At 40.7% G+C, this 14,785-nt stretch overlaps 2 protein-coding genes across 3 annotated transcripts in view; one reads left to right on the top strand and one right to left on the bottom strand.

The window, feature by feature from the left end:
- Positions 1-545: 545 nt before the first annotated feature.
- Positions 546-3,412, bottom strand: PTRH2 (peptidyl-tRNA hydrolase 2). 2 transcript variants are annotated; one of them, XM_075262763.1, is made up of 2 exons: positions 3,309-3,412; positions 546-1,064 (listed from the first exon to the last, which is right to left on the bottom strand). In XM_075262763.1, exon 2 carries the CDS (start codon positions 1,059-1,061, stop codon positions 546-548), a length of 516 nt encoding a protein of 171 aa, XP_075118864.1. In that variant the 5' UTR covers positions 1,062-1,064; positions 3,309-3,412. The 2 variants fall into 2 exon arrangements, with proteins under 2 accessions (XP_075118864.1, XP_075118863.1); XM_075262762.1 differs by lacking the exon at positions 3,309-3,412 and adding an exon at positions 3,162-3,300.
- Positions 3,413-3,482: 70 nt separating this feature from the next.
- VMP1 (vacuole membrane protein 1) overlaps positions 3,483-14,785 on the top strand; it is a 112,079-nt gene continuing 100,776 nt past the window's right edge. The window contains exon 1 of the mRNA XM_075264790.1: positions 3,483-3,550. The gene's annotated coding sequence lies outside the window, so the exon portion shown is untranslated. The remainder of the gene's footprint in view (positions 3,551-14,785) is intronic.

The following is a 14,785-nucleotide window of genomic DNA, read 5'->3' on the forward strand; positions in this document are numbered from 1 at the left end:
AGAGGATGTTAATCTATCTAATGAATCCTATACGCACAGTGCGGAAAAATACGCTGTGATTTCCAAAACTCTCCAACTTTTATGAAAATTCAGGTATTCTTTAATTTTTGTGAGTGTGTACTAAGTTTTAGTGTTGGTTTCACAAACTGACCCCCTAGTAGAAGAGGAAGATCCTCCTACATTCCTACAGAGCTCCCAGCAAGATTTGGGTGGAGGCACTGTGCCAGAACTACAACAGTCAGATAAAATGGGTGTTACAGAATGAAAACAAAACAGGCTACTAAAAAGGTGGCGGATCTGAAAAATAAAGCACATCGGGAGAGGCTTAAATGCCAATCTGTATAGCTTTCAGGAAGGGGGGGCATGGTTGAACCCTTTAAATGTGTCAAATAAGCTATAAATAAGGTTTCCATTTACAAAAATTTATTTTAAAGACAAGGAAACGAGGAAAGGAGATACCAATAACACACATGCAATAGTAAATATATTGATACTTTAATGTAAAATTCAGCAAAACCCTACATTCATTACAGAATACATAGTGATCAATAGAGTTTTAAATGCCCAGTCACTTGATCAATCAAGTTGCCAGGACCAGGTCCCACACCCAGGACAGTTCGCGACCCAGGTGCAATCTGTGTACGACCAGCGTCCTGTATCAAACTAATGGTTAGTCCCAGTTGCTTTGCTTGAGTGAGAAGTTCAACTAGTGCTTCTTCATCTGGTGCTTTCACTACTACTTTTGGCTGTCCGCAGTATTCCCATTGCTTGAGTAATTCAGGATTTCTTTTCTGGAGCTGCTTGCAGGCAGATACTGCAGCATGTGAACATTGTGCAGCCACCTTCCCTTTTCCCATTTTTAAATCATTCCGGACTACTAGCACCATCTTGAATTCACCACTCTCTCCCATAACACTTGCTTCACTTCCCAAGTCATTCCCTGCAATGCTTGTGAGGTTCAGTGAACGTCCATAACGGCCACGCAGGCTCCAGCCCATAAAAACACCACATGCTATTCCTGCTGCAAGTGTAAGAGTCCCAGGATGTGAAATGTAATCCATTGCCTTAAAAAGGAAAGAAATGTATTACAACTGTTATACAGGAAAAGCAACCAGAAAAAACCTCAGTACAGGAACCATCTTAATTAACGTTATCCTGCAGTAAATGCTATTACTATAGTGTTCATCTTGGAAAAGGTATTTTAGCTGAGACTCCGTCAATGCTAAAACACTGTAGGGTCTCATGCACACGACCATGTCCTGTCAGTGCGATAGTCATGTTTTTCATTACTATGACTGATACACACGACCGAGTCTTTTCATGGTCTGGTGTATGGGGCTGTGAGTCAGGAGCTAAACTCAGGACAGGTCCTATTCCTGTCTGTTTTGCGGCCCCTGCTCACTGGTTTCATTGAATAGAGCCGCAGAGGAATGGGCAGCACTCCAAGTGCCATTCAATCATTTATTTATAGATCAACATTCATGCTATGGTAATGTACATTTCACTGTTTATATACAATACAGTAAAGACACAAAGCAAGTACAAACTGGAACAGTAGGATAGACGGTCCTGCTCACAAGGGCTTAGACTCTATGCGGGAATGGGATAGAGACAATAGGTGAGGGTAGTTACTATTCAGGTAGTGGTCTGGTGGCACTAGTGTTATTTATGTTATTGTTACTGCAAGTTAAAAGACTTCTGTTTTTTGCTTAAACACTAATGCAAAACACTGGAGTGGAGATTACACAACAATAGGTGTATTGGAAACGTGCACTTGTTTTTCCTATCCACTCCTGCTTTTAGCTTGGTTCACAAATACCAATGCAACTACTGACGTGTCAATAAGGTAGGGCTGGGCGATTATGACCTAAATTAAAATTACAATTAATTGGAAATTTTATCTCAGTTACGATGAATGTCAATTACTTAGGTCACACGCCTTTTACAGTAGGATTAAGTGTTGGGTGGACCCCAAGATTTATCTTATGAGGTTCCTTCAGCAGTTTCAACACATTGAACCGAAACTGCTATTATAATGTGAAGTCTCTTCAAACCCCAGAGAATAGTAAGTGAAAGGCCAGGGGAGTGGGGAAACATAAAAAACTGTTACACTTTTCTTTTTTTATGTAGATTGTGAGCCCCACATAGAGCTCACAATGTACATTTTTTCCCTATCAGTATGTCTTTGGAATATGGGATGGAAATCCATGCAAACACGGAGAGAACATACAAACTCCTTGCAGATGTTTTTTTGCCCTTGGCGGGATTTGAACACCAGGACTCCACCGCTGCAGGGCTGCAGTGCTAACCACTGAGCCACCGTGTGGCCCCTGAAAGGTCCTCTTTAATAGAACGTTGTCAGGCTGTGTGAAGCAGTGAGACTGCTATTCTACATCAGTACATGTCCAGAAGAGCTTCCTGAGAAATGTTTTTATTTATTTAATCCTCCGTCAGGGTCAATATGTTTCATAACGAGTTTAGGGGCATTGCGCCTGTCAGGCACAGGCTACTAAATTGTCTATATTTTCTTTTTTGTAAAATTTGTAAAATCTAAAAGTGATCACTTACCTTAATAGGAATGTAATAAATGAGAATACACAATCAGGTGGAAAAAAAAAAGTTTACTAACCAGAAAAGTAATGTTTCAAAGTGCACACATTTTGCTACCTGCAATGAAACTAAGTGAGCTGCACCTGTCAGATCAGTTGCCCCTGACGGAGGGTTAAAACTGCAGTAAAAGGATAAGGTGTGAACATGGCTAGACATCTGCCGCTATACTGGTGAGCAGCGCCCATACACCCTGGCTCCACATAAATAAATGTGAGCTATCAGCACAGTATGACCCGGCTGCTGTGAACAGTCTTTTGCATGGAGTACTGCTTACAAAGTGGATTGAAGTCTGATGGACCCCATGTACTATGGTGTAACATGAGACTCCAGAAATCCTGAAGCAGAGCTGTATGAAGTGTATTTGTGTACTCAGAAATAGTAGCCAATTATAATACATTACTAAGAAATTCAAGTGTGCCAACCACAGTGCCGCTTTAGGAGCAGTCTGACGCTGCTCCTAAAGCGTGGCCTTTACTAGAGCTTGTAGTGGCACCTACAACATTCCACCTATAAATGCCCGCCCTCCCGGTAATAACTAGTAGTAAACGTACTCGTTATTAGTAGCACACAATGAGCGTGTGAATAGGAGAACCCTCAGCCGGCGCCCCGGTCCTCCCACGTTGGGTTCTGTTAGTCACTTCCTGGTAGCCTGTGTCGCATTCACGTGACGTCATCGCCACTTTAACACTGATTTTTACCTTACTTATGGCACGTCACTATCTGCCCACTATTTGCCAGAGGATTAAGAGAATAGGCCACTTATAGATACGAACGACGATACCGACACACATCAAAAACCAACGCAACCTCGGGTCCCTCGCTGTCTGGGTCTCATGTTGATGACGTAGAGCACAGTAGGGGAGGCTGACAAAGGTGACGCGACTTCCGGTGGAGTGACCCGGCGAGTGTGACAGATCGCTGTGCAGAGGCAGAGAACGAGGTAAGTGGTCACTGGTTATTTGGGGGGTGTCGTAGTGGTCGCTGTGTGGTGGCGGATGATGAGGACGGTCGGTGCTTGTAACCGCTGAGAAAACGCTCTTGGTCACCTGTGACGTTATTTATTGATGCTGGGTAAGCGTGGTGTGTGATCGCAGTGGTCAGGGCAGTAAGGAGCTGCGGCATTGTTCAGGTGGCTGTGCGCAGATTACATACTGTCACCTGATCAGAACCATTGTTCATGAGCCCCAGATTCTACAGTGACAGCTATGTGTAGTGTAGGATCACTGGAGGTGCAGTGCCTATATAGCCATCTATAGGTGACATTTACATACTGCTATATGTGATGTCTATTCAGTGGAGGTGCAGTGCCTATATAGCCATCTATAGGTGACATTTACATACTGCTATATGTGATGTATGATCAGTGGAGGTACAGTGCCTATATAGCCATCTATAGGTGACATTTACATACTGCTATGTGATGTATGATCAGTGGAGGTACAGTGCCTATATAGCCATCTATAGGTGACGTTTACATACTGCTATATGTGATGTATGATCAGTGGAGGTACAGTGCCTATATAGCCATCTATAGGTGACATTTACATACTGCTCATGGGTTGTCATGAGATGATCCACTGTGGTCAGAATGATTTGCATCTTTGTGATTGTTTTGGAAGAATCCTATGTAAAAATACAATTTGCCTTCCTACCCTATTGTGTATGGTCCGTACTATATTTGTTTCTGTATCCTAATAGTTTTGTCGCTGGAGGCCTTTTTCTCATTGTGCTACTAGAGCTGTGGTTTATGTCGCACAAGCTGTGATCATCCCTGATTTGGGAGTATATACACACACACACAGTGTTGGCCAAAAGTATTGGCACCCCTGCAATTCTGTCAGATAATACTCATGTTCTTCCAGAAAATGATTGCAAGCACAAACTGTTTGGTATTAATATCTTCATTTATTTTGCTTGCAATGAAAAAACACAAAAGAGAATGAAAAAAAGTCAAATCATTGATCATTTTACACAAAACTCCAAAAATGGGCCGGACAAAAGTATTGGCACCCTCAGCCTAATACTTGGTAGCACAACCTTTAGACACAATAACTGTGAACAACCGCTTCCGGTAACCATCAATGAGTTTCTTACAATGCTCTGCTGGAATTTTAGACCATTCTTCTTTGGCAAACTGCTCCAGGTCCCTGAGATGTGAAGGGGGCCTTCTCCAAACTGCCATTTTGAGATCTCTCCACAGGTGTTCTATGGGATTCAGGTCTGGACTCATTGCTGGCCACTTTAGAAGTCTCCAGTGCTTTCTCTCAAACCATTTTCTAGTGCTTTTTGAAGTGTGTTTTGGGTCATTGTCCTGCTGGAAGACCGATGACCTCTGAGGGAGACCCAGCTTTCTCACGCTGGGCCCTACATTATACTGCAAAATTTGTTGGTAGTCTTCAGACTTCATAATGTCATGCACACAGTCAAGCAGTCCAGTGCCAGAGGCAGCAAAGCAACCCCAAAACATCAGGGAACCTCCGCCATGTTTGACTGTAGGGACCGTGTTCTTTTCTTTGAAGGACTTTTTTTTTTTTTTTTCCTGTAAACTCTATGTTGATGCCTTTTCCCAAAAAGCTCTACTTTTGTCTCATCTGACCAGAGAACATTCTTCCAAAACGTTTTTTGGCTTTCTCAGGTAAGTTTTGGCAAACTCTAGCCTGGCTTTTTTATATCTCTGGGTAAGAAGTGGGGTCTTCCTGGGTATCCTACCATACAGTCCGTTTTCATTCAGACGCCGACGGATTGAGGGTACAACGGTTGACACTGTTGTACCCTCGGACTGCAGGGCAGCTTGAACTTGTTTTGATGTCAGTCGAGGTTCTTTATCCACCATCCGCACATTCTTGCGTTGAAATCTCTCGTCAATTTTTCTTTTCCGTCCACATCTAGGGAGTTAAGCCACAGTGCCATGGGCTTTAAACTTCTTGATGAAACTGCGCACGGTAGACACAGGAACATTCAGCTCTTTGGAGATGGACTTGTAGCCTTGAGATTGCTCATGCTTCCTCACAATTTTGCTTCTCAAGTCCTCAGACAGTTCTTTGGTCTTCTTTCTTTTCTCCATGCTCAATGTGGTACACACAAGGACACAGGACAGAGGTTGAGTCAACTTTAATCCATTTCAACTGGCTGCAAGTGTGATTTAGTTATTGCCACCACCTGTTAGGTGCCTCAGGTAAGAAACAGGTGCTGTTAATTACACAAATTAGAGAAGCATCACATGATTTTTCAAACAGTGCCAATACTTTTGTCCACCCCCTTTTTTATGTTTGGTGTGGAATTATATCCAATTTGGCTTTTTGACAATTCTTTTTGTGGTTTTCCATTGAAGCCAAATTAAATGAAGATAATAATACCAAAGAATTTGTGATTGCAATCATTTTCTGGAAGAAAATGAGAATTATCTGACAGAACTGCAGGGGTGCCAATACTTTTAGCCAACACTGCGAACACACACTGTATATATACAGTATAATATATATATATATATATATATATATATATATATGTATATGTATGTGTGTGTGTGTGTGTGTATCTCCAAACATCTGACACTATTTATATCAGAGGAGATAAATACTAGACTGGAATCCATAAAAAATTCAGAATATCCAACCACTATAGAGGACAATACCGATATTATAATACAACATGCAACTAAATGTGAGGGGAAAAACATGCGCCTTTGTATAAAATCAGAAGAATGTGAAGGTTCAACATGGGCACCATATTATGGGTCTATAGATCATGGATCCAGCAATATGCTTGAACCCTTAGAGCAGTAGTAGGCAACTTGCTTTTCTTTACTTGGAACCCCCATGGCATTGAATGGAGCATGTTGGGAGATGTAACTTCTCAGCAGCTGGAGTGCTGAAGGTTGCTGACCCCTGTCTTAGAGGTTTGCTTTATCAAGTGAATTCATGAAAAGACTTTTGACACGTTTTGTCTTTTATCAGTAGGACACCCAAGTGATTTTGGCTCATTATATTGCCTCAGAGACCATCCTCTCAATAGGAATAGTTGTGTACATTCCTCATTCTGCTTTTATTTTTTTCAGTAAGTCACATGATCACAATGTGACTATTTTTTTTCCAACTATGGGTTGCTGTATAAACCTGAGGTCTGTCTCTGCTGCCTGCAGTTACTATTGAGAGATAGTATGTGACCTCTGATTCATCAAAGTCCTGCCCTTCTATTCTTCTACCATAGTTTTTCTGTACAAATCCATCCCTTTTCCTCCTCTGCCTCTCACAATTTTTTTTTACCTGTAACCCCATCTTTCACAGTCAGATCACCATGCCCCCATTATCTCTACCAAATCAGCAGCAATTTCATCTTCCAAGGCCTTTAGTGACATCACCCTCACAATCTAAGGTGATTTTTAGTAGTAGATCTGCGGTGTTTTGAAGAAACAAGTACTGGACATTGGTTTCAGCATTAGCAGATTTTGAATCTACTTCAGCGATTACTATATTTGGAGTGTTGCTTTAAAGGGATTGTCCAGGATTAGAAAATAAGTTGTTTTCTTTCTCAAAACCAGCGCCACACTTGTCCCCTGTCTGTTTGTGGTGTTACAACTAAGTAGAGCTCAACTCCAATGCCAGACGCAGCACATAGACTAGAGTGTTTTTGGTCAAAAAAACCCCAAAAAACATTTATGTATTCTTACTCAATAAATTAATTGAATTTTGTAGAATAACACATGATGTTACTGACAGGGCTAAGGAGTAGGCTTCAGCATAATTTTGTGTGGGGAAAAAAGTTGTCAACTATGACTTAGGCTTCAAGATAAAGTGATCAGTTATTTTTAATTATACAATTTTATATTGTACAATTAGATACATTGTTTGTACAATATTTACTTTTTTACTTTCATAGGAATTCTATCACTGATTTTTTTTTTATTTTTATAAATTAGGTTTAGGCGTAGTTCACATCTGTGTTTGGTATTCCGTTCAGGGAGTCCACTTGGAGACCCCCCGAATGGAATATCGAATGCATTGAAAATTGATTCGCAAAGAAAGCACACAGACCCCATAGACTATAATGGGGTCCGTGTGGTTTTCGTGTGGTGTCCGCATCAATCATGCAGAGTGAAAAGTACGTCAAGAAGCAGTTTTCTCTCCGTATGATTCATGCAGAAAACACACAGACCCCGTTATAGTCTATGGGGTCTGTGTGGTTTCTTTGTGAACCGCTTTTTAACACATTCAGTATTCCATTCAGCGGGTCCCCAAGAGAACTCCCCGAACGGAATACCAAAGCCAGATGTGAACCAGGCCTGAGATCACATGTGTGCTAGAGTCCACCTGAAAACCGATGGAGGAAAAAGTCCTGCACAGGAGACTTTCTCTTCCAGTGATTTCAGTTTTAAAACTACATACACCCTATGGATCTAATTATATTCAATGGTGTTAGCGTTATTTTAGTGGTCTTCCTTTCCGTTATTCTGGTCCATCTGTGAATGTGTCATAGTCAGAGCAAGTGTCAGAGTTTGATAGTTGGCTGTAGGCTACAGACGCCACATCCCTTTTTACTGAGAACAAGTACTGTCTTCCATTATACTGTATGTAAAGTCATTATAGAAGAAGGTTTTTAGCATAAAGTTAGCCTACTTGTTGGTGGTCTCTACCTTGATTTTATGTTTTGTACCCCAGATCAGCTAATTGTTAATGAAGATATATATATATATATATATATATATATATATATATATACACACACACACACACACACACAGTAGTGGATGAGTATGCAGGTTGTATTTATAAATCCTGGAGATTTTAGAAATAGCCACTTGGTTGGTTTCTAGTGGTCAGGCCTTCATTGATCTAACATTTATTGATCAAACCTTAGAGCAGACCTGTAAACTATTGGTATACAGCACTAGCTGGGGTCAAATACTGAGGTGAACTTTATTCTAAGAGAAATGTAGAAGTAGATTCCGGATATTGACACATCACTGTGGGTATGCATGATTATCATCTTAAGTTCGTTATCTGATGTTATATTTCTATATATTTACACCACCATTAACAACCATCTAAAGTACAAGTCGTCCCTAGATGTAAAATTTTAGTACATGGATTGTGTCCATTTTTGGAGTCTGCTTCTAGCTTCCAGTCCTTAGAGGTAGGATTGAAATGGGTTATCCATTTCATCAAAAGAATGGTCCTTTTAGCAACTTATTGGTGGGGTGCCAAGAGCCTGGTCCCCAGCTATCTAATATTGATGGCCTGTCTTCCACAAAGCACTATCTTACAGAGAGGTATTTTTTTAAGAAGTTTTGCAGTAAGAAATTTTTATTTATTTGTATTAGATAGGAAATAAATATGATAATATAGGGTTGACTGGCCCCAGTTACTACAATTTCAGTTCAGGCTCTCTTTCCCACCCAACAGTAGTGAGTAGGAGTACGTATAGAGTAGTGGATGAGTATGCTGGTTGTATTTATAAATACTGGAGAGTTTAGAAATAGTCGTTTAGTTGCTTTCTAGTGGTCAGACCTTCATTGATCTAACATTTATTGATCAAACCTTGGAGCAGACCTGTAAACTAAAGAGACACCAATCCATGCCTCTAAACTAATTTAGACCCGGACCCCTAAATTAATTGGCCACTTGACGCAGTGCAAGATATCCTAATTTAATCACTGCTCAGGCCTAGTTCACATCTGCTTTCAGTATTCCGTTTGGCAAGTCCGCTTGGGGACTGCATAGACCGAATGCATAGACAAGCGGAGAGCAATGACAGATCAAAGACCCTATATAATGGGGTCTATTTGATTTCTGTGCAGTGTCTGCACGAGTCATGCGGAGGGGGAAGTAGTTCATGAAGTACTTTTCTCTCTGCATGTTCTGTGCGGATACCTCGTGGAAAACACACTGACCCCATTATAGTCTATGGGGTCCATGTGCTTTCATAAGTTCATCGCTTGTCTATGCATTCTGTATTCTGTTTGGGGGGGGGGGGGGTCCCCATCGGATGTGAACCAGGCCATAGACACAGAAGTGTACATAAACCTTTTGAAGAATTTGCAAGATAAGCTAATATATAGCTAGGTCCAGAAATATTTGGGCAGTGGCATAAGTTTTGTCATTTTAGCTGTTTAAACATATTGAAGATACAAATACTGAGGGTATTCACATCCTAATTGGAGGAAGAGTTTAGGAATTACAGCTCTGTAACATGTCCCTCTTTTTAGAGGGACAGAAGGTAATTGGACAATTATTTCAAAAGCCATTTAATGGGCTGCATGGGCTGTTCCCTTGTTAACCCATTATCAGTTAAGCAAGTCAAAGGACTGGAGTTGATTCTAGGTGTGGCATTTACATTTGGAAGCTGTTGCTGGAAGACCACAACATGGGGTTAAAGGACCTCTCAATGGAAGTGAAACAGACCATCATTAGCCTGAAAAAAGAAGAAATCCATCAGAGAGATAATGAAAATGTTAGGAGTGGGCAAATCCAATAGGGAGGTAAATAAAAAAAGGGAGCACTGGTAAGCTTGGGAACTCAAAAAGGCATGAACAAAAACAGGAGACAACAGTGGTGTGTGACTAAAGAATCTTTCCATGGTGAAGAAAAACCCCTTTACAACATCCATCCAAGTGAACAACACTCTCCAAAAAGTAGGTGTACCTGGATAAGTCTACCATACAGCAAAGACTTCAGGAGTGAAATGCAGAAGCTAGTCCAATTCTAGAACAGAATTATTTGGATAGATGAAACGAAGATTATCCTGAACAAAAGAATATAGGAAGAAGAAAGTATGGAGAGGGTTTGGAACGGCTAATGATCCAATACACACCACATCCTCTCTAAAACGTGTTGAAGGCAGTGTGATGTCTTGGGCATGCATGGATTCCAATGGCATTGTGTCTCTATTGTTTATTGAGGATGTGACAGAAACAGCTGGACAATTTCTGAAGTGCGTGCAGCGCTTTTCTCTCTGCATTTTTTAAGCAGATTGGGAAACGGAATTCCCAGGTGGAGACCGGGCGTAGTTGTGAACCTAGCCTGAGTGAAAAGGAAAATGGCATCAATGTCGAAACAATAATTTTTCCCTATGATGTCAGAATCCTAGGTTACTCAGACCCCAGATCAGATTCCTTGTGTATGTTTTTCTCTCTCTACTTATCTTGTGGGTGCTTCTACAAGCATGGTCAGCATAAGGACTTTGTGCGCCAGTCTGGAAGGACTTGATGGCTGTAGGGCATCTCTATGACTACTCCAGTGCAACTACCCTTCAGTGTTAATGAATTACTTGGATTATTTATGCAGAGACTTCTTTATCTACTTAATACTATGTTGTAGTATTTTAGGTTTAGGTGACTAGTAGAGAGGTTGTTGTTTGTCCTAGGCTGCTTCTTAGTTCTGTAAATTGCAAGCATGTAATCGCAATGCCATGTACAAAGTGCAGGGTTTGTGAACACGTCTCACAGGTCAAGTAAGTCAATGTTTAATGCCAAACTCTAAGCAGTTAAGTTGACTTGCTAAAGATTTCTAAAGTAGATTTCCTAATTCCTTAAGTATAGGAATTAAAGAGAGATTTCTGTTTCTGCCAATAAAGGTCGAAAAGCGAAAAGTTTTTTGATATGGTATTGAACAAAAAGTTATCCAACTATTATTAACACGTAGGCTGAGTTCACACACATTGTTTTTTTTCTTGTACAGTATATACCGTATTTTTCGGACTATAAGGCGCACTGGACTATAAGACGCACCTAGGTTTTAGAGGAGGAAAATAGGGGAAAAAAAATTTTGAAGCAAAAAATGGTAAAATATTTAATATATGGGAGTTGTAGTTTTGCAACAGCTGCAAGGCCACATTGACAGGTGACCCTGCAGCTGTACGGGGATGCATAGAGTGTTTTTTTTCTACTGTTATATATATTCTAGGGAAAGGAGTGATTTAGAACTTTTATTTATTTCATATTTTTATTATATATTTTTAAAGCTTTTTTTTTTTTTTTTTTTTTACTATTTTATTACCCCCCGGGGGCTTGAACCTGCGGTCACTTGATTGCAAGTCCCATAGACGGCAATACAACTGTATTGCCGTCTATGGGACATTCTGTATATTAATATTACAGCTGGTCATAGACCCAGCCGCAATACTAATACAGCAGTGACAGGCCTGGCTGCCTTCATTAGGCTCCCGGCTCTCACCCGAACAGGTCGGCTCCTGCGATGTCGCCTGCAAGCCTGCGCCTGCAACTTCACAGGTATGGGGCCGGTGGGGACCGGCCCCGGGGGAGAAGGCGCCGCCAATTCAGACTACAGACCCGGCATCCACTGTACTAGAGAGGCGGATGCCGGCGAGGGATAGACGCCAGCACAGGTGCCGGGGCCTGAGACATCGCTACGCTCCTCTGCCCTGCCCTGCCCTGCATGAAGCCAGCGGCGGGGGGACGGAGGAGCGGAATAGCATTGCCCCTGCCGCTGCTGGCTTCATGCAGGGCAGAGGAGCGCAGCGATGTCTCAGGCCCCGGCACCTGCATCTATCCCTTGCCGGCATCCGCCTCTCTATTACAGCGGGTGCCAGGCGCCACATTCGGACTATAAGACGCACCCTTCTTTTCCCCCCAAATTTTGGGGAAAAAAAGTGCGTCTTATAGTCCGAAAAATACGGTAAATAGATTTTTTTTATTTAAGTTTATTTTCAGTACTGGGCATTGTTGCAGATCTTCAGGAATTATGTGCTTTTTTTTTTTTAAAAAAATAAATAAATAATTTGACAGTTTCTCAATATGTGAACTTTTAATATTGGTAGCTTATTTTATTTTCTTAAACGGGTATCATGGTTAACTACCGAGTTGAAAAAAAGACCTGTCCGTCAAGTTCTACCACTCTATCTATCAACTCAAGGGGTCAATTTGGGACCCTAAACCCCCAGTCCATAAGTGCCTTTGGGTGGTTTAATCCCCTAAATTGCCCTGACAAATGCCTTTTAACTATAAGCAGTGACACCATGTTTTTGTTTTTTGTTTTTTTATTAGCTTTGTAATACAGATAATATATTTTATAGTTATACAAAGTTCTCTTATACCCCCCCCCTTTTTTTAGGCTAAATAAATTTAGTTTTGGTAACCTAATGTCATAAGTGAGATTTTCCATACCGCAAATTCATTTGTTTGCCCTTTTCCATCCAACTCTCTTGATGTGTTTTTTTTATGAACTGGTTTCACAATACCGGCTAATATACTCAAGATTTGTTTGCAGTACTTCTTTATAGAACGGTAAACTAATACTTTCTTCTAGAAGTCACGCATGGCAGATTAGCTTTGAATACTGATAGTGATCCATTTAAGGTGTAACTAGCGAGTGTTGGCTTGATGAATATTACTTATAGCTAGAACCACGGTTTGTATTTCCCCAGATATCCTGGGAATATGTTTAGAATCGAGCTAGTGCTTTTCTGTGCCCTCCTCAGTAGATGTGCTCAGTAAGACTCACGCTTCTGTATGTGCTATGAAGAATGTAGAGCTATTCCTGGTGTGGTAAGCCGGCTGCTTCTGGGGGACAATCAGTACTAGAATAAATCTGTGTTTATAGCCAGGAAAGCCCTTTTAATAAGTGTCAGAAGTTTTATCCATCTATTTGAATTCTCCATTTCCAATTATAATAATAATTGTTATTATTGCACCATTTTTCTTTATTGAATTACAGGTTTTGTTCTATCTTCTTTTTTTTAATTTATTTTAAACGCTCAAACAGATCCCAGTTGACCCCTTCTGACCACGGGCATTTTTTAGGTTTTCAATCCCATAATTTTTTTTATTTTTTAGTTGTCTGTTAACACATGAGGCCAAGTCTCCGCTGTATGATACTATCACGGCCGATGTCAGGAATAAGTGAGACCTGTCAGTTCAGTTATGGTGCTCTCTACAGTGAATAAAAGAAGTAATTGTAGCTTTGGCTACCTGAGTCTTGGAATTTTTCCAACTTTATCACTTTCCTGGCCATTTCATTGTTGCCAACTCGCTTATCCTCTTCCTTCTATTACTGAGCAAAGACATGTTTGCTTTGTAAGTGTAGTAGTAAATGTGGTGCCGCTTATAATGAATAGATCTATGTCACTGTAGACCAGGCAGAGCGAAGAAGGATCATCTCACATTTCTGAGGCGGTCGTGGCAGTGTGTACTTAATATTAGCTATCCAGTGTAGCAGGATGTTCTTGTTCCCGAGCATGCTATATGTCTTCTCTAGTTACAGGCTGTTTAGTGTCACTTCCTAGATTAGAGGGATCAAGATTAAATCCAGCTACTTTGTTTTATAACTTTTTTTTTTTTTTTTTTTTTTCACACGTGCCTGCTATGGGATAAATGAGAAAAGTATGCCTAATGTGCAAGTGCTTACTTTTTATGTATTCTTGCTAAAACGCAAACAAAATTATAGAATTTTTGTTGTACTTAATGCTACTAAAAATATATACAGATCAGCCATAAATTACAGTTTTCATTTCAAAACCTGACAGCCCCCTCAAGGGTATATGTTAGGCAGCAAGTGAGTAGTCATTTTTTGGAAGCAGGAAGAATGGGTAAGTGTATCGATATGGGCAACTTAGGCCAAATTGTGATGGCTAGACCACTGGGACAGAGCATCATCAAAACAACTAGCCTTGTGTTATGTCCCCAGCAACCGGCTTTTAATATCTACCACAGTTGGTGTCTGTTGAGTTGCCGATATGTGTGGCCAAAACTACACCACAGGCCACTGTGCGTTAGAGATTTATTTTAGTCTTTAGTAGTATATGGATAAGGTTTGAAGTGTGGTATGCTTAACAATGTTCTGATGGCTTTGGCCTCTTTTATCAGGATAATGTGCCATGCTATAAGCCTACAAGCAAGACTTGTATCTCTGGCTGAGAATAAGTCTTGAAAGCACAAGTATCTACAATGGATGGTTCCCAAAGATATTTTCATTAATCTAGTAATGTAACTTTATGCTGAATCTGTTTCTTTACAAGCACTTTGGGTAGTCGAGCAACTCTAGGCTTGGTTATAGGCCTTGTCATATATGTATGTCGAGTTATATTGTCTTTAGGTTTGTAATGAGGTTGTTCAAGTTTAAGTGGCTTAATGTTTGACCTAGAAGTGTCAATCCTGCGGAAGATAAATATCACATTACCTATAATAGAAGTCCACCCATCTACCTACACTCCACCCATGCCT

Source organism: Leptodactylus fuscus, chromosome 2, assembly GCF_031893055.1.
Source record: "Leptodactylus fuscus isolate aLepFus1 chromosome 2, aLepFus1.hap2, whole genome shotgun sequence".
Classification (NCBI taxonomy): domain Eukaryota; kingdom Metazoa; phylum Chordata; class Amphibia; order Anura; family Leptodactylidae; genus Leptodactylus; species Leptodactylus fuscus.

Coding starts and splice junctions, on each gene's coding strand:
- PTRH2 (XM_075262763.1), bottom strand. CDS start 1,061: ATGGATTACATTTCACATCCTGGGACTCTTACACTTGCAGCAGGAATA.